General features: G+C 29.6%; 2 protein-coding genes and 2 long non-coding RNA genes across 5 annotated transcripts; 3 read left to right on the top strand and 1 right to left on the bottom strand.

Moving 5' to 3' along the window:
• Positions 1–712: 712 nt before the first annotated feature.
• On the bottom strand, positions 713–15,811 carry LOC139782474 (uncharacterized). 2 transcript variants are annotated; one of them, XM_071721508.1, is made up of 4 exons: positions 15,381–15,800; positions 14,981–15,156; positions 14,502–14,912; positions 713–906 (listed from the first exon to the last, which is right to left on the bottom strand). In XM_071721508.1, exons 1-4 carry the CDS (start codon positions 15,488–15,490, stop codon positions 884–886), a joined length of 720 nt encoding a protein of 239 aa, XP_071577609.1. In that variant the 5' UTR covers positions 15,491–15,800; the 3' UTR covers positions 713–883. The 2 variants fall into 2 exon arrangements, with proteins under 2 accessions (XP_071577609.1, XP_071577608.1); XM_071721507.1 differs by lacking the exon at positions 713–906 and having other exon boundaries at positions 10,272–14,912; positions 15,381–15,811.
• LOC139782476 (uncharacterized) lies at positions 2,171–3,128 on the top strand. The gene is made up of 2 exons (XR_011720889.1): positions 2,171–2,607; positions 2,971–3,128. It is a non-coding gene; the product is annotated as an uncharacterized lncRNA (long non-coding RNA).
• LOC139782475 (uncharacterized) lies at positions 8,221–9,024 on the top strand. Its single transcript, XR_011720888.1, has 4 exons — positions 8,221–8,347; positions 8,432–8,509; positions 8,571–8,769; positions 8,845–9,024. It is a non-coding gene; the product is annotated as an uncharacterized lncRNA (long non-coding RNA).
• Positions 15,812–16,148: 337 nt separating the features above from the next.
• LOC139782482 (probable serine hydrolase) lies at positions 16,149–18,226 on the top strand. Its single transcript, XM_071721516.1, has 2 exons — positions 16,149–16,419; positions 16,490–18,226. The coding sequence occupies exons 1-2, from the start codon at positions 16,269–16,271 to the stop codon at positions 17,317–17,319; spliced, it is 981 nt and encodes a 326-aa protein (XP_071577617.1). The 5' UTR covers positions 16,149–16,268; the 3' UTR covers positions 17,320–18,226.
• The last annotated feature ends 9,083 nt before the right edge of the window (positions 18,227–27,309 follow it).

Here is a 27,309-nt window from a genome sequence, read left to right as displayed (position 1 = left end):
ATTCACCCGGAATACAAAAAAATTATTTATTTCGAAATTTTATTACTATTTTATAACTAAATTTGTTTCTTAAGATGCAGTCTATGATTATAAATATTTTCTCGTATTTGAAATAACACACTTACCTTGGTGGGATTCGAACTCGGGACCTCTGGATCGTGACTGTGAGCCAACTGCCTTACGTGGTAGACTACTTCTTAATTTGATGTAAGTGTTATATATAGTCTACATATGTCATAACCAGCGCAAATATATAATTTTCCAAAAATTATCTTAAGAAACAAATTCAGTTTAAAAAGAGTAATAAAATTTTGAATTGGATATATGATATAATATTTCTTAATGTCTCGTGTGGTGCAAGTGTGGTGAAAAAGGGAACTTGTCTTTTTAAGTATACTGTTGAAACAACACGCATAAGTTAAAATCAGCTTTAAGTATCACCTTTATAAAAAGTAAAGTTAAAGTATATTTATAAGTATTACGTTTGTTAAAAGTAAATTTAAAGTATATTTGCGACTTGCTTATAAAGTTTTTATTGAGGTTAATAACTGAAAGAAAACTTTACGCTCGGCTGTCAGTATACTATTAGTCTACTATTATACTATTAGTATACTATTATTACGGCTAGTATACTTTATAATACTTTAAAATACTTTAAGTAACTTTAAAAAACTTTAAGTAAATTTTCCTAAGGGAAAGGTTGTATTAAATATTTACTTTTAATTAAAATACAATTTTATTGAAATCACTGTACAAGTATACAATTATTATATACAATAATTATCTAATTATTAATGTTCTAATAAATCGTAATGTGTATCCATCCTCAATCAGTTATAAATTAAATACCATGTCCAATTCTTCTTTCTTCTTTAATCTGAGTTTATTGTTGCACGTTGTGCAAACCTGAAAAAATATTTAGGAATATTGATTAATTAGCATAACAAATAAATAATAAATTATACAAGATTAAATGCGAAACAAACGGATATTTTTAACAAACCATATACATGTGTTGGATGAAAAAAGTCTAATAACAAATAATTATATTTTAAAAAGTTCATAAAGAATTTAGAAATTCTCCGAATTGTTTTTATAAATTGTGAGGAAATGTTCACCAGGAGTGTCAGCAGAGGTTACTTTCACCAGAGGTTACACTAGGGATTACTTTCTTGTATAAGTTTTTACTGTTAGTAAGTTTTGTTATTAATAAGTTTATTTGAAGATATATAAGTATTTATTATAGAACATATAAACAATATATATAAAATATATATCCGACAAGAAATTCGGATATATATTTCTTTATATAGAAAATATATAAAGAACATATAAACAATGTACAAAGAATATATAAAGTATCACATAACTTATAAAATAAAATTAAAAAATAAAAATGTTTTTGTTTGTGTGTGTATCTCTGAACAAATAGCAAAATATTGCATAGCACAAATAAAAGTTTAAATTATTACTTATGACATAAAATACATCACCCGACGAGAGCATATATAAAGAATATATGAAGAACATAAACAATACATAAAAAATATATAAAGTGTCACACAACTTATAAAATAAAATTAAAAAATAAAAATGTTTTTCTTCGTGTATCTCTGAACAAATAGTAAAATATTGCATAACACAAATAAAAGTTTAAATTATTACTTATGACATAAAATAATAGCTTTTCTTTTACTCTTTTTATTTGTTTTCAAGTCTCTATTAGTAAATTTTAATATGTAATATACTCTCATTCTAATAAATAGTTTTAGCAAATAAATATTTGGAAAATTAGGACAAGGATGGGAGAACTGAATAGTAGATAAAATTTGCATAAACTTTTGCATAACATTTGTTTGAGTAATAATATTAATATTTTCGAAAAATGTCATATGCAATTCTGTGATATAATTAACAAATACTGCACTTGGTACATATAAACTGCCAAACTTATCATCGTCTGTATTATTATACGTTTTAAAATAAGTGTAAAAACGAGCTTTATCTAAATTACAATCTCTTTCAGCTAGTAATGCACATGTATCACAAAAATGTTTAGCAAAAAGGCGACGCAATAAATATCCACAAATGTAAATAAAAACATTTTCTTCAGTTACTGGCAAATTACGATAATCATAATTATCTATATCTGAATTAATAAATGCTGTAGCTTCTGAAGGTGTTTGGAATATCACATTTTGTGTTCCCTTACGAAAAAGTAGTACTAGCAATCAGTACTCAGTACTGAGTGATCAGTACTTGTAGTATTGAGAGTATTAGTATGTTAATACTCATGAATACTGCAGAATGGTCAGTACTGTGTCTGTCAGTGCTTACAGTACTGGCAGTACTACAAGCAATAATACTCATTAGTACTTCAAAGTATTGAAGTGGTCAGTACTTTATCAGATTAATATTCGGAGTACTATCATGATAGTACTGCCAGTACTGTAAGAACTAATAGGCACAGTACTGACCATTCTGCAATATTCTTGAGTATTAAGGGGGTAGTCCTCTAAATAATTTTTTAAAAAGAAAAAGATGGACGAAGCCCTCCACGTCAACCTCGAAGGGATGCTGTATGGGCCAGGCATGTATGGACTAGAGGTATGTTGAACTAAACTGCAAAAAATGTAATCCGAAACTTCAAACGCGTTTTTCTCGAAACGGTGTTTTTGAAATCAGTGGCCGGCATAACGTTTTATCGACACGTACGATTTTGATCGGACTTTGCGTTTCGCATTCTCAATTGAATTATCTAGTCCCCTACGTAGCCGTTTTTGGATCCCTTGAAAAATCTGTGCTCGGTGCACGTTTCTGTGCCGATTTTAGGCTGAAAAATAACGTTTTTTTTTAAACGTTTTTTTAACACGTCATTATTTTTTATTTTGTTTTTTTTTTTCAATTCTCCTACGTAGGGGACTGGATTTAGCATTTGACAATAACTTAAAAACATTTATTTTGTTGCAGGACCAATCGGAAGACCCCCAGGCCGGCCACCGAAAATGGGCGTTTCCAGGACAAGGGGTGCTTTCACCTCGTGCAGCGGTCACGGGAAGCGGCCGATGGAGTAAAAAAAAATTATGCCCGAAAGCTATTTATATGATTAATAAATGGATACACTCAAATTTGTCATTCCCTTTTATTTTAGTATTAAAAAAAAATTCCGAAAAACACCAATTTTTCAGCCATATTTAGAGGACTACCCCCTTAACATACTAATACCCAATCAGCAGACAATGTTTTTTAAATGTGTTTTTAAAATTTATTTTTTATTAATTATACATTTGTACAATTTATTGTAAAAATAATATTTATTTAATGTTTATTAAATATTTATTTCACATTAATTATTTATTTAAAGTAATAATTTAGAAAAAATATTTATTAAACGTTTATTTAACGTTTATTTAATATTTGTTTTACATTAGTAAGTTATTTGCAATAATAAGTTAAAAAACATTTATTTAACATTTATTCGACATTAATTTAATATTTATTTTATATTAATTATTCATTTGCAATAATGATTTTAAAAAACATTTATTTGATATTTATTCGACATTAATTTAATATTTATGTTACATTAATTATTTATTTGCAATAATGATTTTAAAAAACGTTTATTTAACATTTATTCGATATTAATTTAATATTTATTTTACATTACTTATTTATTTGCAATAATAATTTAAAAAAACATTTGTATAATATTTATTCGACATTAATTTAATATTTATTTTACATTACTCATTCATTTGCAATAATAATTTGAAAAAACATTTATTTAATATTTATTCAACATTATTTTAATTCTTCGAGTGGGTGTCGGCCACCCAGACAAAAATTCAGGCCCGATATTTTTAAGATAGGCTTTAATAATCAATGTCCCTCCACCTAGGATCCCTATGTTTGAGTCCTTCTCTCGAAGATGCGTACGGAAAGGCTTTAAGCCATGTCAGTTATGTTTGATAAACATTCGAAAGTTATTATAGATTGTGACCTTGAGATCTTGGAATTGCTCTCATTCTTGTGGCTCTGGTTTATATTCTAGCCCTAGAATTGATCTCGTAGACAAATGCAGAGGCCCCCCTCTCTTTTCTTTTCTTTTCTTTTCTTACTTTGATTTCAATCAGTAATCCAGACTCCTTAATTCCGTCCTGTAAGATCTGGTTAATTCTCGTCTTGAGATCTTGGAATTGCTCTCATTCTTGTGGCTCTGGTTTATATTCTAGCCCTAATGTAATTTTAATATATGCATTACAATTTTACACTGTCAAATAATAAATAATATCGTTTGATAATAATAACAGTATAGATAATAGTAACAATTTTATTATTTGACTTATTTCATTCTATTTTTGACAACTCGTATATACATTAATTGTGGCTAAGGTCTATACTATGTCATAGTGTAGATCTTAGCTACATTTCTGGCAAGTCAGTCCAAAGTATGCGGCTTTGTTCTCTATCCTTTTTATCTGTAGCAATTTTATTTCTTTTTATTTTTTAATTATTTTTTATGTATTATTTCTTATGTATCAGGTTTCTGAAGAAGACTAACAAGGGAACGGTCGGGGGTGTCCGAGACCGATTTGGATGCGCTTTGGATATGTTGTTGAGCATCAAAAAAATTGTTTTAAAAAAAAAAAGACTCCCGACTCCTGCCTAAACTAGGTTAAATTAAATGCAGAAAATAAAAATTAATAAATAAAAACAAACTTATAAAAAAATAAATTTAATAACTAAAATTTAAAATAAAATGTAAAAACAAAAACATACAAAAAAAATTTAAAAACAAAAATTTATACAAAAATAAATTTAACTAAAAACAAGTTTAAAAAGTTTAAAATAATAATTTAAAAAAATTTAAAAACAAAAACTTTACCAACAAAAACAGGTTTAAAAAGTTTAAAATAATAAAAAAAAATTTTTAAACAAAAACTTATACAAAAATAAATTTAACTAAAAACAGGTTTAAAAAGTTTAAATAATAAAAACAACAAGTTTTAAAAATTAATTGGTATATAAGACAGGTTTATTTGGTAATAAAAATGTAATACACATATAATAATAAGTATAAAGTACAAAATTAAAAACTTCTAAAAATTTAAAATAATATTAATAATAAAATATTAAGACAATTGACACACTATTAGGAAATATTATCTAATAACAAATATGATTGAAAATATATACAAATACTTGATTACTTACTACAATTTATTCTTCTTATTATTATATTAGGCATTACAGATATAATTATTAATTGTTTAAAAAAGCAGTCGGGAGACGCCACGCCAAATTTTATACTTAATATTTCAACATATATTTTTGCTTCTCTTTTTCTGTACGCAGTTAAACAACTTAAATACAGAATTTTCTTTGACATCTAAAACGTGATTGAGAAACACTTGGCATGGCGTCTCCCGACTGCTTTTTTAAACAATTAATAATTATATCTGTAATGCCTAATATAATAATAAGAAGAATAAATTGTAGTAAGTAATCAAGTATTTGTATATATTTTCAATCATATTTGTTATTAGATAATATTTCCTAATAGTGTGTCAATTGTCTTAATATTTTATTATTAATATTTTAAATTTTTAGAAGTTTTTAATTTTGTACTTTATACTTATTATTATATGTGTATTACATTTTTATTACCAAATAAACCTGTCTTATATACCAATTAATTTTTAAAACTTGTTTTTATTATTTAAACTTTTTAAACCTGTTTTTAGTTAAATTTATTTTTGTATAAGTTTTTGTTTAAAAATTTTTTTTTATTATTTTAAACTTTTTAAACCTGTTTTTGTTGGTAAAGTTTGTTTTTAAATTTTTTTAAATTATTATTTTAAACTTTTTAAACTTGTTTTTAGTTAAATTTATTTTTGTATAAATTTTTGTTTTTAAATTTTTTTTGTATGTTTTTGTTTTTACATTTTATTTTAAATTTTAGTTATTAAATTTATTTTTTTATAAGTTTGTTTTTATTTATTAATTTTTATTTTCTGCATTTAATTTAACCTAGTTTAGGCAGGAGTCGGGTCTTTTTTTTTAAAAAACAATTTTTTAATTTAATTTTTTCATACAAGTTTTTGTTTTTAACTTTTTAAAATTTTTGGTTTTTTATTATTATTTAACTTACTTTAGGCAGCAGTCGGGAGTCTATTTTTTTTTAAACTAACTACCAATTAATTTCTAAGTTCTTGTTTTTTGTATTTTGTTTTCTATTATTATAATTTTTGTTTTTATTAAATTTTTTAATTCTTTAATTTTTAGTTTTTTAAATCTGTTTTTTTAATGATTAATTTTTAAGTTTTCATTTTTTTAATTTTATTATAATTTTTGTTTACAATCTTTTTGCTGCAGTTGCAAGATTTTAATTATTTATTTATTTCATACTTTTAAAAGCAATATATATATTTCTATGCTATGCAGAAGTATATTTTATAATATATAAATAGTTGAAAATGTAGGCACTATAGGCATAATCTAAATCTTATACACAATAGTATATGAGATTAATTATGACAAGTAATTTTCTCTATCTTTTTGGCATTTTTAATGATTTTTATTTATATATAATAAATTTAAATTTACAATTATATAAACATGTATATACAGAATGTTAGGTAATAAGCGGGCCACTTCTCATGGACAGAAAGAGCGAATTAAACTGAATCAAATTAAACGTCCTTTATCGTACTGTAAGTTTCTCAATAATTAATGAGAAATTAATTAATAAAGATTAGAGAATCAATCAGTGTGCATCCACACGATTTGACGAGAAGGAGCAGCCCAACGTTTACGTTACTATGTGCATAGCGAAATATTATGAGAGGAGTGCTTTATAAACAATAACGACAATGAGTGTCACTCATGTATAGTTAATAATTTTTGTTATAAACATAGCGTTCCTCCCAATATCTCGCCGCGGCCTAGCAACGTAAACATTGGGCTGCTCCTTCTCGTCGAATCGCACGAACGCATCTTGATTCGCGTATCTTTATTAATTATTTTCTTATTAATTATTGAAATACTTACAAAACAGTAAAAGACTTTTCGATTCAGTTTTACCCGCTTTAACTGCCCATCACGGGCATCACGAGCAGTGATCCGCTTATTACTTGACACCTTGTATGTATACACACATATAAGATACTTGATACCACATGGTATTTCCAAGGAAATGATTCGATAAACAAACTTGTATTAGGCAGTGTATTACTGTTTATCACACTATTTATTATATTTTTATTTAATTTTGTAAAGATTAAACCTGTATAAACAAACTTAACCTCTAACTACCGGCCAAATATGACATGTGAGCAATAGAGCAGACCAGCGCGCGCGATAACATCGTGCACAACGAGCGATATCCAATGAGCGTGCAGCAATGAACAGAACAGCTGTACGTTCTGCCGGAGCTCAATAGAGGTAACTGGAAATCACTAAAATTCCCCATGCGGATGCATGTCATTGGTTAATCAATTTCCTCTGTAACTCATTCGATAGCCAATAAGAGAACGTATAAATGTAATATATCGTTTTTTCGCTTTTTATTTAACACAACGATTAATGATAATTATAAGCTATAAACCTTGCTTGATCAATAAGAAACTTATATACGGAAGCACATATCATAGTATGTTGTAGTTATCGAGAACTAAGGTAACAAAGGTTCGGCCCCAGTGAAACGCATACTCCCTCGTCTTCGCCAACCGAAGGTTGGCAGCAGTCGGGAGAAAAAATATTAGACTCGTATTTTTTTTTTGCGGCTTATCTCGACGTTTATTGGTCGAAAAAACCCGATTTAGAACCTACCCGATTTGGATGCGCTTTGAATATGTTGTTGAGCATCAAAAAACATTAGACACGTGTTTTTTTTTTGCGGCGTATCTCGACGTTTAGGGGTTGAAACAACCCCTCGAAAATAACGGATTTTATAGTTTTTAGCGAATATCTTCGAAAATATAAGGCGTATGAAAAAAAGTTTGGTACAAAAGGTTTATGGCTTTTTGTGCTCTTTACAATGGCGTAATCAGATTTTTCAAATTTGTCACATTTTTTAATTTAACTCCACCCCCACCTATTATTTTTGCCAAATATAACAATTTTTCCAACGCAAATTTAATAGCGTCAAATGCCAAATACATCCATGTATATTTTTATCTCAACATCTCGTATACCCGCAACCCGTCGCGTCGCGTAAAAGAGTCACGGTCGGTCTCGCTCCGCGTATACTTGGCACGAGACACTACCGTGTCTCTTGATTATGATACCATTATTAGATTTTTGGCAAGACGAGATGATATGTGGTATAGGCATCGCGCTGTAGGTAGGTGTAATATACAAGTACGTATAATACACATAATTGTATATTAAAAATATTTTTAAATTAACCATTCTTTTATTGTAACAGTGGATATGGGTGGACAATGTGCCCGTGCACGAGATACGAATCAGAAATATGGTGAGGGTTCGGATCCCTCACAATAAGGTATGTATGAATATTTTCATAGATTTAACATTTTTTTAATTTTTGTCTAATCTGTTTTCAGCGCTATATATATATATGCACGAAATAGAAATCCGTGGGTTTATAAATTTGGCACAGCAGCGTTGGGTCCGCTGGTTCCGGACTATGGACCAAGAGAATAATGACGAAATTTGGGAAACTTCCGGCGACGTAGATATCTTCGGCTTACGTCGACTATTTGAAATGGAGGACGATTTTGAAGAAGAAGAAGAAGAATATTGGTAAGTTATTCGTTTTTCCAATAAAAAAATATTGAATCTTTATATTAATCATCTTATTGCATTTGTGTGTTTCAGGTAAAGAAAAGCAACGCGGACGCGGCACTCCGATATTCACAGTTGCAATCGATCATCGAGGAACTCCATGACACCTTGATATTCCATAAGAAATGGCACTCGATATATAGATGTGTACGATCTTGTGATTCAATATAACGACAGTCCTTTATTTTAATAAATATACATATAGTTCGAAAACATTCCCTCGTTACTTTACCGCAAGGCTTTTCGACCGATCTATCTCTCTATATCTATATATCTCGCACGCACCTATGATTCTCTCTCTCTCTCCAAATTATGTTATGTACTTCTCGCTCAGCGACTCAAATCTATCTGCCGTCCGTCCGTGCCTTCCTTCAGAACGCGCGAAGGCTTTCCCCTACTCCATATAACCTTCCGGACTTCCTGCTTATTTATTTTCGTGCTAACGCTATCGAAATAGCGTAAACTCCTCGCTGTCAGCGCCTAGTGCTGACCTTCGCATCAGCGCTTTCGGTTGTCCCGGAGTTATAATTGGGATAGTGTATTATTGTAGTGGTTAATGTGACGCACGTTCAAATTTGCGACTGCCCGCTCGATCTTACAATTCGGCGGTGGTATTTATAATATCGGAGTCTACATTCCGTTGCTAGTCCAGGACTCTCGAAATAGCCTTGCGCTGGCCTTCGCATCAGCGCTTTCGGTCATCCCGGAGTTGAAATGGAAATTTTTAAGCGTACGGCGCAACTTGAACAGAAATAACGCAACACCTACCTACAGCGCGACGCCTATACCACATATCATCTCGTCTTGCCAAAAATCTAATAATGGTATCATAATAAAAATACACATGGATGTATTTGGCATTTGACGCTCTTAAATTTGCGTTGGAAAAATTGTTATATTTGGCAAAAATAATAGGTGGGGGTGGGGTTAAATTAAAAAATGTGACAAATTTGAAAAATCTGATTACGCCATTGTAAAGAGCACAAAAAGCCATAAACCTTTTGTACCAAACTTTTTTTCATACGCCTTATATTTTCGAAGATATTCGCTAAAAACTATAAAATCCGTTATTTTTGAGGGGTTGTTTCAACCCCTAAACGTCGAGATAAGCCGCAAAAAAAAAAATACGAGTCTAATATTTTTTGATGCTCAACAACATATCCAAAGCTCATCCAAATCGGTCTCGGACACCCCCGACCGTTCCCTTGTAAGTATATAAAGTCGAAACGTAAAACGTTAATTGTATTTAAAATTTGTTTAATTAAACGAGATTTTGTTTTTAAATTTAAGTTAATGACCTTTTTATAACTCGAAAATCAGCCAGCCTTCCTTCCTATAGTTTATTTTGTGCTGTTAGTTTTTTTTAATTTAGTTAGATTTTTTTTCCATTAACACATTTGTTATAGTGATTGTGCAGTAGTAAATCTGAAAAAATAAATGTTTTTAAAGAGTAAAGATAGTATATATTTTGAAATCTATGTATTTTATGTAAACATAACATTTAAATTTATTTGCAGTTTATTTTAGAACATGCCAAAAAACACCGTTTCATAAGCTTTCCAAGAAAGTTAAAAGGCAGAAAGTGAATGTTGAAGTTGTAGAAGAACTCAATTCAACAGATTTTTTAATTGAATTCGATCAATCGCATATTCAGCAAGCACATGCTTCCGTTAAAAGCCAAAGTTCTGTAATACCAGATTTTCTTCATAATCAAAAAGAATCTGAACTTTCTCATTATTCTTAACTTTTTCATCATTCTGAACTTCCTCACCATTCTGAATTTTCTAATAATTCTGATCATTTTGAGTACTCTGAACACTTTGATTTCGAGAATAACGATAATTATAGAGATATATTTAACATTAACAGACACACCGGCAACAATAACGAGGCTCATTCAGATGACAACGATGATAACTCTGAAAACTGCGAGAATAGTGATGAGAACAATGAGAACCAAAAGAACGATGAGGAAAAAAATCTCCCATAAAGATATTTTACATGGGATATACTGTCCAGCTCTTGTTCATTTACGTAAGGTTAACATTTTCGGGTTTATCTACATGAGATTTCGGAGAGTAAAAGGTGACGCGTGACAAATATATAAAGATAAATATATTACATATAAAAGAAAAATATATATAGAGGAAAGTCCCCTATTATGGGACAGGATCCTAATATGAGATATGTTAAGCTAAAAGGCCCTATATAGCCCTCATCTGTTGATCCCACCATGAAAAAACCCCACTATCTCATATTAGGATCCCTATCTCATAATAGGGGACTTTCCTCTATATGTAAATATCTATATATAAATAATATATAGATATTTGTATAGAAATATATTCAAATAAAATAATAAGAAAAATAAAATTTTAACATTTATTTTTTCAATTTTAATAAAGTATTTTGTTGTTTTAAAGTTTATCAATGAGCACACAATTAAGGATGTTTTACCTATAGCTATATGTAGTATAATTTTGTTTTCTTGATTGAAGACTTTGCATGTATGTCAAACAACTTAAAATTTTTTATATGTTAGAAGGGATTACTGTTAACAGTTTGAATATGATTTTTTGTTATTTAAATAATTAGTATTGTTTAAACAATTAAAAAAATTTTTTTGTGGCAAAAAATTTTGAAACTTAAAATACAATATCAATGATGTATGTTTTACATATAAAAAAAGTTTAAGAAATATTTTAATGGTTTATTTATATTTTATTTATATTTACAGCAAAGTGTCGATTCTCTATAAGGGATAATGTTAATTTTATCAACTTTAAACTTAAATAACTCTTAAATAACTTCAAAATTTTACAGAGTATTTTTAATTTAATTTAGAAACAATTTACAGCACTTTCTGAATATATTTGAAATACCTCCAATACATCCATAATTACAATAACTTTTAAATCAGAGAATTGTGCTGAAATTTTACACAGATACTTAGACGTAATAATAGAACAATCTATGAAATTTTTAGATTTTTGGTAATGCTTTTGAGATGGCACACATACATCCTTAAGTTTATAAATAAAAAATGTTTCTTAACGTTTATAAAACGTTTATTTTAGATTTTAAAAATAATTGTTTCACATTTGAAAGGTTGTTTAAATGTTTGAAAAACATCTTACGTTTGAAAAATGTTCTTTTAATACGAATACTAAGATTTTTATACAACTAATAATATAAATATATAAAAAAACAATTTTTAAGATGTTGTTTTTCAAATATTTAAAAAAAACTTTTTAAATGCGAAAGAAATATTTATTCAAATCTTAAATTAACGTTTTTCAAACGTTAAAAAAACATTTTAGAACATGTTAAAATAGATGTTTTTGTAACATAAAAAAACATTTTCTCAAACGTTAAAATAAACATTTTCAAATAAAAAAATGTCTTTTTAAACGTTAAAATAAACGTTTTTTTAACATTAAAAAACACTTTCTTAAACGTTAAAATAAACGTTTTTAAACACTAAAAAAAATGTCTTTTTAAACGTTAAAATAAACATTTTTTAAACATTAAAAAAACATTTTTCTTAAATGTTAAAATAAACGTTTTCAAACATTAAAAAAATGTTTTTTTAAATGTTAAAATAAATGTTTTTTCAATTAAAAAAAGGTCTAACTCATTATTTTTAACATTTTTAAAAATGTTTTCAAAAATGTTTTCCAAATGTTTTTAAAAATATTTTTAAAAACATTTCTTTGCTGATTGGGTACTGTCAATACTACGAGTACTGATCACTCAGTACTGAGTACTGATTGCTAGTACTACTTTTTCGTAACGTATCTTGGAAATACTAAATTAATAAAATACTAAATTAACACACTAAACTATCAATATGACGTTATTTTGATATCATCTTAACTTTTTGTTCTACTTGGATAGTACTGCGCAAGTACTGCGCCTGTACCACACGTTAGTATCCCACGTATTCGATAAGTACTAAAAGAGTACTGGAGGGAGTACTGGAGGGAGTACTGGTGGGAGTACTGGAGGGAGTACTGGTGGGAGTACTGGAGGGAGTACTGGGGGGAGTACTGGAGGGAGTACTGGGGGGAGTACTGGGGGGAGTACTGGAGAAAGTACTGGAAGGAGTACTGGAGAAAGTACTGGAGGGAGTACTGGAGGGAGTACTAGAGGAAGTACTGAAGGGAGTACTGAATGAGTATTGGATGAGTACTGGGAAGGAGTACTGACGAAGTCAGTATGGTCGAATTTAGTAGTACTTTGAGTACTTATGTCTCCAGTACTTTCACCAATACTTTTTCCAGTATTAAAACCAGTACTACTTTTTCATAAGGGTTTCTCTAACATCCTGACATTGAATTAATATTGATTCTTTATCAGCTGCGCAATTTCCGCTATCTGCTTTAATGTAATCAATAGAAAATAGTTTTTTAAAGCCATGATAAAATTGTATTGGTGTAGCATTAAATGCATTTCCATTTTGTTTACGTACGGCTCCAAAAAAGTTTTCCAAACTGTCTTGATTTAGTCGTCTAGTTAATAAATACTGAATAGGAGCTGATGATTGTTGCAAGTAATTCCATAACTGTAGTACGGAATAAATGTAACCATCCAACATCTTATTGATTTAATGGAATTTGTTATATCTTTTCCATCTTTTCTAATTACTTTTACGCCTTGCAAAAACTGTATTGTTTCATTGAGAAAAGTGACTTGCTCGTTTGTATTTGTGTATGCTTGTTTGTTAGAATTGCTGCTATAAATGTTCGAAGAATTTAAAATATCGAATAATTTGTCAAATATTCATATAAAATCTACTGTGAAAATAGCCGCCGCATTTAAGGAACCTAAATTTACACATGTGTTTATACCAGCCAAAAGAGAGTGGCTAAATATCTGTGCTGCATATTTAACTTTCATTTTGTCGAAATTATTTGGGTTAATATGGCTATTTGTCAATCTAGGAACCGCTCTAAATTGTGCCTTTTTATCTATTATATAAAAGTCGTCTATATGTTTCCATGTAGCAATTTTATCCCCATCATATACGTAATTGTATTGATATAAGTTATTCCTAGTTGCTTTTAACAAGTGAGACACATCAAAAAAGTAAAATATTTTCTGATCGTCTACTGTAAAATATGGTTTTTTATCAGTAATATCTAGTAATCGGGTTAATTGATAAAAATTGGAGCCCATATCTGAAGTAAGACCAACAACTTTCAAACCAATGCTTCTTAGCTTTCTTACTGCTTTTGGTATAATTTTCAGTAAATCAGAAGCTTTCATTGTGGAGTTCAAAAAGAAATAACTTAATGGTTGTTTCCATGATTGACAGATGCCCTTAACCATAATTACTGCTACATTACATGCAGGCAACTGTGAACAATTCTATGAACATCCTATGTCTTCAAATCCTATAACTTTGTCTGTTGTTATATTGTAAAATAAGTGTGCTTTTAAAGACATTTCGTCTATACAAAGTATGCAGTATTTATTAATTTCTGACAAAACGTCAGTCTTCATTTTTAGTGTTTGAAATACGTTCTCTTGTAATCCTGGACATATATAACAGTTTTGTGTAAATCTTTTTAGAGTTGCACAGCTAGGTAAACAAAATAATTTATTTGCTAAATCTCTATATACTTTAGGACTTGAAAAATATATGGATAAACAATGTTGTTTGAATGAAGTACTATCGTATCTTCTACCTTTTGCCTTCTTTTGAAAGAGACGTGCTTGCATTTTTAAAAATTCGGATGTTTGTTTTGGAAAATATTTGTCTAGTAACATATTTAATGTATTAATATCTTCTTTTTTTGCTTTTTTCGTTTGCTGTAATTCTAATTCCAAATTGGTTATCTTCCTTTTATATCCTCTTATCTGTTGATAAAGATGTACTTTTCGTGGAGTTGTAGAAGATAGTGACAAAGGCGTTTGTGTTTCTGATTCTGATACATCTGATACTTTTGCTATTGTTCTGTCTATACGCATTACATCCTGGTCCTTTTCATTCAATATATTCCTATCCAATACAGTATTTTCTTCTTGTGTATTTTCAATATTTAAGGTGTTTATGCAGTGTGTTTCTATATTTGAGCTACTTGAACTTGCTTCTTCATCTGTGAAATGATATTATATCATGTATAATGTTATTCTAATGTTATTGTAGTATTTGAAAATAACTTACCATTATTTCTCACAATACAACTTGAAATGGCATGTGGCTGCAATCTCGTTTTCTCATAATTTAAGAACATATTATTTGCAAAATGGAGTTTGCATACTCTATAACTATTATAAAGTTGTATGGCTGTCTTTGAAATCAATTCCTCTCGACCACAAGCTGATACCCACAATTTTGACCTTCAAGCAATAGCCTTTCTTAAGTTTTTATGTTTTCCAAATTTTTTTTATGTGCCAATAACAATTAAATTCATCATACTTAAGATTGTATTAAATAGAAACGTAGGCAAATATTACTTTCATTAATTGTTTAACAACTGATTATAGAATATGATTTAAAAATAAAATTAAGCTCAACTTTAAATGCAAAGATAATTGTAACATAAGTCACATAATAAATTGACCTTTCTATATCTTTTGGGAATCGAAACAAAGTTTCTTTTATCCCTCGTCTCTCACTACTTGCACTTTGGCAGGCTTTGAAGCAACAACGATATCCACCTCTTTCACTCATACTGATTTCACTATGCACTAACTAGGCTTTTACAGAACAAATAATAGCATAAGTGATTTTTTCCGGATTTAAGAGTGACAGATAAAGGTTATGGATGCATGTTACAGCTACTACATATGTTTACAGCCGCCATGTTGATAGTTGTGCAGTTCGGTCATGCGCGAGAGACAATTATTAGCGCGCTATTTGGCAGAGTGAGCTTACTGTTCTTTCTTAGGGCCTGAGCAGAATAGCTGACTTATAATTTTAAGACAGTGTTTTATGCTTTAAATCTTTGTTTTTAGCAACGCACAATACTGTCTTGTGTCTCAAGTCTTAAACGAGTGTACAAAGTGTCAACATTGTAAGACTTGAGACATAAGACAGTATTGTGCGTTGCTAAAAACAAAGATTTAAAGCATAAAACACTGTCTTGAAATTATAAGTCAGCTATTCTGCTCAGGCCCTTATACTGTGGTTCGGACATGAACCATTAGCACGGACACGAACCACCAAAGACCGACAACACCGACAATATCGAAAAGTGGATGTATATAGCACGGACATGAACCAAATTGATCGACAGTATTGAAAAGTGGATGTGACTCAGTAGTTCCAATTCCTGAAAGTGGATGTGTGGCGCTATTGTACGGCCTAGCAAAAGCGTCCCAAGAAAATCGCCGTCATTGCGCCTCTCATCCTTCTCTCTGGTGGAGACCTGCGCGAAACGGACGAGTTTTCGTCCAATCCAACCATCATCTCTCGTTGGACGGAGTTTATAGTTGTGTGCCAAAGATATATGTATTTTAGCATGTTTACACGATTTGTAAATCATGGTTTGAGACCAAGCTTGTGTACAAAGTTGATGAAAGCGTTGTGCAGTAAATCGCAATCCGTACAACATGAAGTTAAGGAAATAGAAATTCCAGTACCTTGGGGCAAGGTGGCCGGTTCGTACATACAGCTTTTCTGCAAATACAAATGTGACTTTTGCAACTACAAACATAAGTTTTATTTTAGGCAAGTTATGGGGATCACAAGATAAACAACCTATTCTGGCTATGCATGGCTGGCAAGATAATGCCGCATCATTTGATAACATAGCACCTCTTATTATAAAAAATACACCAGTTCTGGCCATCGATTTACCTGGACATGGACTGTCTTCATGGTTACCACCAGGATTTATGTATACTGAATTGATATACTTTTTATTAATCAAAAGAATTAAAAGATACTTTGGATGGGAAAGAATAAAAGTAATGGCACATTCCTTAAGTGCTATGACGATATATTGGTATGCCGCAAGTTTTCCAAAAGAGCTGCAGTATGTTGTAGCTTTGGACTTTTTCAAGTTTCCATCTGTTAATACAAGCATGCATGCTACCGGATTTGGAAATGCGGTTGATGCATTTTTTAAGATGGAGGAAAGTAATGTTCAACCTAGTTACTCGCAAAGCGAAATTATGAAGAAATCGTCTGCAGGATTCCTAAATTTGGATGAATCGTCATATAAAATTCTTATGACTAGAGGTACCACGCAAAAAGAAGATGGAACGTACGTTATCAACAGGGATCCTAGATTGCGAGTTATACCCGTCCATAGTATGTTTTCACGAGATCAACTAGAAGAATATGCAAATCTCATAACGTGTCCATATTTAATAATAAAAGGAGACAATAATTTCTATGGTGAGGGAAAAGAAAATTTTTATAGAGCATTGGAAATATTGAAAATTGCTAATGACAAAGTACATTTTGAGACTCTATCAGCAACGCATCATCTTCACCTAACACATGCGAAAAATACAGCAGAGATTATTAATCCTTTTTTAGAAACGTATGATTAAATGTCATTAACATTATATTGTAATAAAATGAAGTTTGTATGTCAAGAGAACGTAGAATAGATTAGCAGAATGTGTTACTTAATATAATGCCAATAGTGCATAATTCATAATGATCATAACATAACAGAGTCCAAAACTCATATTTCCATCTATATTGAGTATATGTATATTAATATACAGATATTTTATAAGATATTTTCTAAATAAATAAATATATATATATATGTATATATATTTTTTAAATAAAATGATAAGATATAAATATGTATATTTTATAAACTAGCTATTCTAATAAATCTTATTTTTTGATTTTTTAAATTTTGCATTGAGTAATTAAATGTACTCTATATGAACATATGATCAAGTGCAAGAATGGTGCACTTCAGAATCAAATGTCTATAATATTTAAAATATACCTTTTTATTTATCTAATTATATGTTCGAATAGGTTTATGAATACAAAGAATAAAAAATAATTATTGGTTCGATCCATGTATATAAATACTTTTATGTATAAGTGTAAAACATTTATGAGAACACACAGATATCTTTTTTCCCTTTTCTCCGACAAAATCTCCCCGGACATATCCTCCCTGGACAAACTCACTCCGGACAAAATTCCTTTGTACACAAATCTCCCTCGGACATATTCTCCCTGGACAAACTCACCCCGGGCGAAATCCCCCTGTACACAAAGAACCCCGCACTAAATCAGTGGAAGATGGCTCTCGGTCAAATTGGCTGAAATTTTAATATGTTGTAATTTAGGGAATTCTGATTAAAAGTTTCAATGGGCACAACCTTCGAAAATGGACAGTTTCGGCGCTATTGACCTTAAAACGTTACCTTAGTACCTTGCACAGCACCTTTCATTGCAAATATATATTAAATATGTAATTATATTGCATTTTCATTGTATTTTATTTCATATCAAATATAATGTGTTAGATAATTAATCCCAGACAACACAAAATATTTATGAATATTTATGATAAATATTTATAAATAGTTTGAAAATTTATTTTCCAAAAATATATAAATATTTTATAAAGATTTTTCATAAAGATTTTGGAATAATACAAAAATTATTACTAACAATATATAAAATATATTTTAGAAATATATTGAAAAATATTTCTTCTATTTAAACTGAAATGTTTTTTGATATCTTTTAGCAATATAATATAAATATTTATTATAAACATTTCGATCAATATTATAGATATATCTTTATGACAAATATTGTAGTATTATTTTTGGAAATATTAAAAATACATTGGATAATATTATACCCAGATAACACGTGTTGGTTCATATATGTTTTATATACATAATGTTTTATATACAGGGTATCCGAAAAATCGCCTACTCCACTTCGGGAGGTGATTCGGGACCCAAAAACAAGCAAAAAAGTTCATACAAACATAGGTTCGGAAATGAGCCGTTTCCGAGTTATAGCCACTTTTATGTTCAAAAATCGTAAATTTTTATTTTTAATTTTTTTTAATTACAATTTTTTTAGTCTTTTCCAATTTTTCAATATTACAATTACAATTACATTATTTTTAAAGTAAACATAAACAGATATTTAAATCGAATTAAATAAGGTGTTCAAAATGACCACCTTCAGCACGAATGCAGGCCCTTATTCTTCTATCAAAGGAATTCCGAACTCTTTCAAAAACATTTGGATCCCTCCTTACTTCGTCAAATTCATGAATTATTCTCTGTCTTAATTCAGCAATATTGTTTGGTGCATTTCTGTAAACAATTGATTTTACATGACCCCATAGATAAAAATCAAGTGGATTCATGTCTGGTGATCTTGGGGGCCAGGGAACCGGACCTCCACGCCCTATCCATCTCTGACCATAATTTTGATTCAAATGATCTCTGGCAACACGGCTAAAATGCGCAGGTGCACCATCGTGCATGAACCACATGTTTTGACCACGTGGTCAGAATTATGTACGATTTCTTAGAGAAGAGTTAGGCCACCTTCTTGAAAACGTCCCTTTAATAATACGACAAAACATGTGGTTCATGCATGATGGTGCACCTGCGCATTTTAGAGGTTCGTGAACCTGGAACCCCACTTAAAAAAAAATGATTTTTCAATACAGAAACTAATAGTATTTTGTTTGTAGTTGATTGTAGTGAATTTACTTTTGTTTGTAGTTGTACCGTTTAAAAGTTACGCTTGTTTAAACAATTCGCTAAGAGTTCACTTGGTTAATTATCAAGATTTCCTAAATCTGTTTTTTTCTATGTGCTTCAGAATCGTTTGTAGTTATTTGTAGTGATTTTACTTTTGTTTGTAGTTGTATCGTTTAAAAGTTACGCTTGTTTAAACAATTCGCTAAGAGTTTACTTGGTTAATTATCAAGATTTCCTAAATCTGTTTTTTTCTATGTGCTTCAGAATCGTTTGTAGTTGTTTGTAGTAATTTTACTTTTGTTTAGAATTGTACCGTTTGAGCTATAGTTGTGTTTAAACAATTCGCCAAGAGTAAACTTTGTTAATTATCAATATTTCTTAATTTCGTTTTTTTCCATATGATTCAGAATCGTTTGTAGTTGTTTGTAGTGATTTTACTTTTGTTTAAAATTGTACCGTTTGAGTAATAGTTGTGTTTAAACAATTCGCTTAGAGTAAACTTTGTTAATTATCAAGATTTCCCAAATCTGTTTTTTTCTATGTGCTTCAGAATCGTTTGTAGTTGTTTGTAGTAATTTTACTTTTGTTTAGAATTGTACCGTTTGAGTAATAATTGTGTTGAAACAATTCGCCAAGAGTAAACTTTGTTAATTATCAAAAAGGACTGATAAACAAGGTCAAATTTTGCAAATTTTGCATCGCAATGGCACCTAAATCTATAAAATCTATAAAATCTAATCTATAAAAATTTTTCTTTAAATCCTAAAGCCTTGTGTATACGATACTAGAAATCGGTCCGAGTTTCGGTTTAAGCCAATCAACTAGCAGCTCTTACAGAAAAGCAGCAGTTTTATTGGCTTAAACCGAAACTCGGACCGATTTCTAGTATCGTGTACACAATGCTTAAGAAATACGAACATAATTATCATTTATCCGAAATGGTGGAAAAGTTGCGAAAATGGCGCATTAAGATATTAGACTTTAATATTGGTTTACATAGAAACCAATTGTCCGCTTTAAAAGTATTTTTTATTTTTTTTATATTACAAAAAATATTTTTTTAGTTTCTAATTTCTTTATTGATTTAAGATTTAATATTTATTTAATTCTTTTAAAACAATCAATAAATTAATAATAATAATAATAAAAAAATCGATAACAGTTAATTATTAGAAGCAAGTAACCAGTGTTCACACATGTTACCATGGAAGTAATACGTCACATATCGTGAGTTTCTTTTATGCGTGGCTAGACTAAGGGCCATTCCAGAATACGTTAGCTACTCATAAATGTCACAAATAAAACAGTATTGGTTCATATTCAACTTTAAAAAAAATTAAATTTGTTATAATTCGTATAGAGCAGATTGTTGGTTTCTATGTATAAACCAATAATAAATTCTAATACCTTAATACGCTATTTTCACAACTTTCCCGGATAAATGATTGTTATTTTCCTATTTCTTAGGATTTAAAAAAGGATTTTTAAAGATTAGTTTAGTCCATCAGGATGTGTGTGCAAAGTTTGGCCTTATTTACCGGTCCTTCTTTCTCAAATTTTTTTTTCCCATATGATTTACAATGAAATCATCAAATGTAGTTATTTGTAGTAATTTTGCTTTCGTTTATAATTGTATCATTTAAAAATTATGATTGTTTAAACAATTCATTAATAATAAACTTTATTAATTATTAAGTTTTTTTTCAAATCCACTTTTTCTATGTGAGTTAAAATCGTTTGTAATTGTTTGTAGTGATTTTGTTTTTGTTTGTAATTCTGCCGTTTGAGTAATAGTTGCGTTTGAACTATTCGCCGAGACTGAACTTCGTTAATTATCGCAATATTTCTTGATTTTATTTTTTCCATATGATTCTGAATTGTTTGTAGTTATTTGTAGTGATTTTACTTTCGTTTGTAGTTGTATCGTTTAAAAGTTACGATTGTTTAAACGATTCGCCAAGAATTCACTTTCTTAATTATCAAGATTTCCCAAATCTGTTTTTTTCTATGTGCTTCAGAATCGTTTGTAGTTGTTTGTAGTGATTTTACTTTTGTTTATAATTGTACCGTTTGAGTAATAGTTGTGTTTAAACAATTCGCCAAGAGTAAACTTTGTTAATTTAACAATATTTCTTAATTTTGTTTTTTTCCATATGATTCAGAATCGTTTGTAGTTGTTTGTAGTAATTTTGCTTCCGTTTGTAGTTGTATCGTTTAAAAGTTACGATTGTTTAAACAATTCGCTAAGAGTATGCTTTGTTAATTATCAAGAGATAAGGTTTGAGGTTTTCAAGTTGAGTTTTTAATTATCAAGAGATAAGAGTGAAGGTTTTACTAAGGAATATACGCAAGAATTTTGTCTGGCCGACATACCAGTAAACTTAAATTTAGCGAATTCTGCATACCGTTTTGTAGCCGTAATAGAATATATTAAATCGTTTGACGCATCGTTTGACGCAATCGGTCATTACCGATGTTATGTTAGAAGATCTACAGGAAAATGAGAAATGCATGACGGAATAACCGGCAAAGCAAGAGCACAAAATGTTCCACAAAAAATGATGAAGGAAAAAAAAGTTTTTCATCTACTATTTTATGTTAAAGTTTAACCACTTCAGGATTTTTTATTTAAAGATATTTTTATTTAATTATTGAAAAATAATGGCGGAAAACAAAGTTTTTCTTATATTTTATTTTATGTTGAAGTTTAACCACTTCAGAATTTTCTATTTAGAAATTTTGTTTTAATTTTTGAAAAATAATGATAGAAAGATTTCCATATACTATTTTATGTTGAAGTTTAACCACTTCAGATTTTCTTATTTAGATATTTTAATTTTTTAAATTTAAATATGTTTATTTAAAGATGTGATAATGATTTTCTGATGCAATTTTGATAATAATATATTGTGATAATATATTATAATAATATATATAGATATGTATTGTGATGTTATATAAACATAATGTATTTTGATATAGATTATAAAAATAAATAATATATATATACATATTAAAGATTAAGATATATTGGTACACTTATTGTTAGATATATTATGCATGTATGTATATGTATACACACACACACATAGTTTCTGAATAATATAGAAAAAAATCGTTTGTAGTTGTACCGTTTGAGTAATAGTTGTGTTTGAACTATTCGCCAAGAGTGAACTTTGTTAATTATCGCAATATTTCTTAAATTTGTTTTATTTTTTCCATATGATTCAAAATCGTTTGTAGTTCTTTGTAGTGATTTTGCTTTCGTTTGTAGTTGTATCGTTTAGAAATTGTGATTGTTTAAACAATTCGACAAAAGTTTATTTTGTTAATTATTAAGATTTCCTAAATTCGTTTTCTTCTATGTGATTCAAAATCGTTTGTAGTTGTTTGTAGTGATTTTGCTTTTGTTTGTAGTTGTACCGTTTGAGTAATAGCTGCGTTTGCACAATTCATCAAGAGTAAACTTTGTTAATAATCAAGATTTTTTAATTTCGTTTTTTTCCATATGATTCAGAATCGTTTGCAGGTTTTTGTAGTGACTTTGTTATCGTTTTTTGTTGTATAAAATCTTGATAATTAACAAAGTATACTCTTAGCGAATTGTTTAAACAATCGTAACTTTTAAATGATACAACAAAAACGAAAATAAAATCACTACAAATAAGTACAAATGATTCTGAATTATATGGAAAAAAACGAAATCAAAAAATCCCGATTATTAACAAAGTTCACTCTTGGCAAATTGTTTAAACAATCGTAACTTTTAAATGATACAACTACAGACGAAAGCAAAATCACTACAAACAACTACAAACGATTCTGAATCATATAAAAAAAAACGAAATTAAGAACTATTGGTAAATTAACAAAGTTTACTCTTGGCAAATTGTTTAAACACAACTATAGCTCAAACGGTACAATTTTAAACAAAAGTAAAATTACTACAAACAACTACAAACGATTGTAAAGCACATAGAAAAAAAACAGATTTGGGAAATATTGATGATTAACAAAGTTTACTCTAGGCGAATTGTTTAAACACAACTATTACTCAAACGGTACAATTATAAACAAAAGTAAAATTACTACAAATAACTACAAACAATTCTGAAGCACATAGAAAAAAACAGATTTGGGAAATCTTGATAATTAACAAAGCATACTCTTAGCGAATTGTTTAAACAATCGTAACTTTTAAACGATACAACTACAAACGAAAGCAAAATTACTACAAACAACTACAAACGATTCTGAATCATATGGAAAAAAACAAAATTAAGAAATATTGTGATAATTAACGAAGTTCACTCTTGGCGAATAGTTCAAACTCAACTATTACTCAAACGGCAGAATTACAAACGATAACAAAATCACTACAAACAACTACAAACAATTTTAAGTCACATAGAAAAAGTGGATTTGAAAAAAAACTTGATAATTAATAAAGTTTATTATTAATGAATTGTTTAAACAATCATAATTTTTAAATGATACAATTATAAACGAAAGAAAAATTACTACAAATAACTACAAATCATTGTAAATCATATGAAAAATAAAACAGATTTGAGAAAGAAGGACCGGTAAATAAGGTCAAACTTTGCACATCCTGATGGAACCTAAACTAATCTTTAAAAATCTTTTTCTAGATCCTAAGAAATAGGAAAATAACAGTCATTTATCCGAGAAATGGTGGGAAAGTTGTAAAAATAGCGTATTAAGGTATTAGAATTTATTAAGGTGCCTACTGATGGACGCGGCAAATGCCGCGCGCGGCAGCGCGGCAGTTCAGAAGGAACTAGATTCTAGAGGCTTCTGATGCTGGGCTATCGTTACTTTTCAAATTTCGCTCAAATAATCACTTATGCGATGCCGCAAATGAAGTTGGATTGATCTAACTTCAATGCGGCAACGCAGGAGTAGTACAGAAGCCCCTAGAATCTAGTTCCTTCTAAACTGCCGCGCTGCCGCGCGCGGCATTTGCCGCGTCCATCAGTAGGCACCTTTATTGCTTTATACATAGAAACCAACAATCTGCTCTATACGAATTACAAGAAATTTAATTTTTTTTTAAAGTTGAATATGAGCCACTACTGTTTTATTTATGACATTTATGAGTAGCTAACGTATTCTGGAATGGCCACGCATGGCCACTTAGTCTAGCCACGCATAAAAGAAACTCACGATATGTGACGTATTACTTCCATGGTAACATGTGTGAACACTGGTTACTTGCTTCTAATAATTAACTGTTATCGATTTTTTTATTGTGATTATTAATTTATTGATTGTTTTAAAAGAATTAAATAAATATTAAATCTTAAATTAATAAAGAAATTAGAAACTAAAAAAATATTTTTTAAAATATAAAAAAAATTAGAAATACTTTTAAAGCGGACAGTTGGTTTCTATGTAAACCAATATTAAAGTCTAATATCTTAATGCGCCATTTCGCAACTTTTCCACCATTTCGGATAAATGATAATTATGTTCGTATTTCTTAAGCATTGTGTACACGATACTAGAAATCGGTCCGAGTTTCGGTTTAAGCCAATAAAACTGCTGCTTTTTTGTAAGAGCTGCTAGTTGATTGGCTTAAACCGAAACTCGGACCGATTTCTAGTATCGTATACACAAGGCTTTAGGATTTAAAGAAGAATTTTTATAGATTAGATTTTATAGATTTTATAGATTTAGGTTCCATTGCGATGCAAAATTTGCAAAATTTGACCTTGTTTATCAGTCCTTTTTGATAATTAACAAAGTTTACTCTTGGCGAATTGTTTCAACACAATTATTACTCAAACGGTACAATTCTAAACAAAAGTAAAATTACTACAAACAACTACAAACGATTCTGAAGTACATAGAAAAAAACAGATTTGAGAAATCTTGATAATTAACAAAGTTTACTCTAGGCGAATTGTTTAAACACAACTATTACTCAAACGGTACAATTTTAAACAAAAGTAAAATCACTACAAACAACTACAAACGATTCTGAATCATATGGAAAAAAACGAAATTAAGAAATATTGATAATTAATCAAGTTTACTCTTGGCGAATTGTTTAAACACAACTATAGCTCAAACGGTACAATTCTAAACAAAAGTAAAATTACTACAAACAACTACAAACGATTCTGAAGCACATAGAAAAAAACAGATTTAGGAAATCTTGATAATTAACCAAGTGAACTCTTAGCGAATTGTTTAAACAAGCGTAACTTTTAAACGATACAACTACAAACGAAAGTAAAATCACTACAAATAACTACAAACGATTCTGAAGCACATAGAAAAAAACAGATTTAGGAAATCTTGATAATTAACCAAGTGAACTCTTAGCGAATTGTTTAAACAAGCGTAACTTTTAAACGGTACAACTACAAACAAAAGTAAATTCACTACAATCAACTACAAACAAAATACTATTAGTTTCTGTATTGAAAAATCATTTTTTTAAAGTGGGGTTCCAGGTTCACGAACCTGCATTTTAGCCGTGTTGCCAGAGATCATTTGAATCAAAATTATGGTCAGAGATGGATAGGGCGTGGGGGTTCGGTTCCCTGGCCCCCAAGATCACCAGACATGAATCCACTTGATTTTTATCTATGGGGTCATGTAAAATCAATTGTTTACAGAAATGCACCAAACAATATTGCTGAATTAAGACAGAGAATAATTCATGAATTTGACGAAGTAAGGAGGGATCCAAATGTTTTTCAAAGAGTTCGGAATTCCTTTGATAGAAGAATAAGGGCCTGCATTCGTGCTGAAGGTGGTCATTTTGAACACCTTATTTAATTCGATTTAAATATCTGTTTATGTTTACTTTAAAAATAATGTAATTGTAATTGTAATATTAAAAAATTGGAAAAGACTAAAAAAATTGTAATTAAAAAAAATTAAAAATAAAAATTTACGATTTTTGAACATAAAAGTGGCTATAACTCGGAAACGGCTCATTTCCGAACCTATGTTTGTATGAACTTTTTTGCTTGTTTTTGGGTCCCGAATCACCTCCCGAAGTGGAGTAGGCGATTTTTCGGATACCCTGTATATGTATATACAGAGTGAAGAAAAAATATTGGGGTTCCGAAATATCTCGAAAAATATCAGTTTTGCAAAGAAATGTTTTAGACAAAAGTTGTAGGGTTTAAAAAGATCTATTTACTGACTGTATTTGACCTTATAGGTGGAGTCGTCAAGTCAGTGTCACTTTGAATTTTTTAAATTAAACCCTCTATTTTTTATTGTATATTCTTGTAGTCCTTGTCCCAGTGAGAAAGCTAATATCGAAACGATGTCGAAACGACGTCGAAATTAGCTTAAACGTCGAAACCCAAGTAGCAAAATGACGTCATAATGACGGTAAATTTTGGTCACAAAATGACCAATCAGACGTCCTAAATAGGTCTCGTGAGACCCGAAAATGACGTCGATATGTCACATCCACATGACGTCATTTTCTGACGTCTTCCCAGATAGCCAAGCGTGATATCCCAGTGAGAAATAAAAAGTCGAAATGATATCGAAATTATATCGAAATATAGACATCGAAATCCAACATTGTTTCGAGATTTAAACGGGCCTGGTTTCGAGAAATTTTTGACATCGAAATCAGCTCGATTTCAAGTAATTTTCGACATCGAAATCAGCTCTATTTCAAGTAATTTTCGACAACAAAAACAGCTAAATTTCGAATAATTTTTGATATCAAAAGTAGTGCAAATTCAATATACTACAGTGCAACCACAGGTGCTGTAGATGGGCCTCTCAATTGCTAATATGGGGACTGTGAAACTTGGAAGGATTTGAAGCATTTCC

Source organism: Temnothorax nylanderi, unplaced genomic scaffold (genome assembly GCF_030848795.1).
Source record: "Temnothorax nylanderi isolate EJ_2023f unplaced genomic scaffold, tnyl_v1.0 TNYL_tig0416_pilon, whole genome shotgun sequence".
Classification (NCBI taxonomy): domain Eukaryota; kingdom Metazoa; phylum Arthropoda; class Insecta; order Hymenoptera; family Formicidae; genus Temnothorax; species Temnothorax nylanderi.
This window is presented reverse-complemented; position numbering and strand designations above follow the sequence as displayed.

Bases quoted from the DNA above. Each gene is read 5' to 3' on its own strand.
- LOC139782474 (XM_071721507.1), bottom strand. From the start codon at position 15,490: ATGAGTGAAAGAGGTGGATATCGTTGTTGCTTCAAAGCCTGCCAAAGT. The intron at 15,157-15,380 runs GTCAATTTATTA...TATTGCTTGAAG, and splicing joins TTCCCAAAAGATATAGAAAG to GTCAAAATTGTGGGTATCAG. The intron at 14,913-14,980 runs GTAAGTTATTTT...ATCATTTCACAG, and splicing joins TTGTATTGTGAGAAATAATG to ATGAAGAAGCAAGTTCAAGT.
- LOC139782482 (XM_071721516.1), top strand. From the start codon at position 16,269: ATGTATTTTAGCATGTTTACACGATTTGTAAATCATGGTTTGAGACCA. The intron at 16,420-16,489 runs GTTCGTACATAC...GTTTTATTTTAG, and splicing joins ACCTTGGGGCAAGGTGGCCG to GCAAGTTATGGGGATCACAA.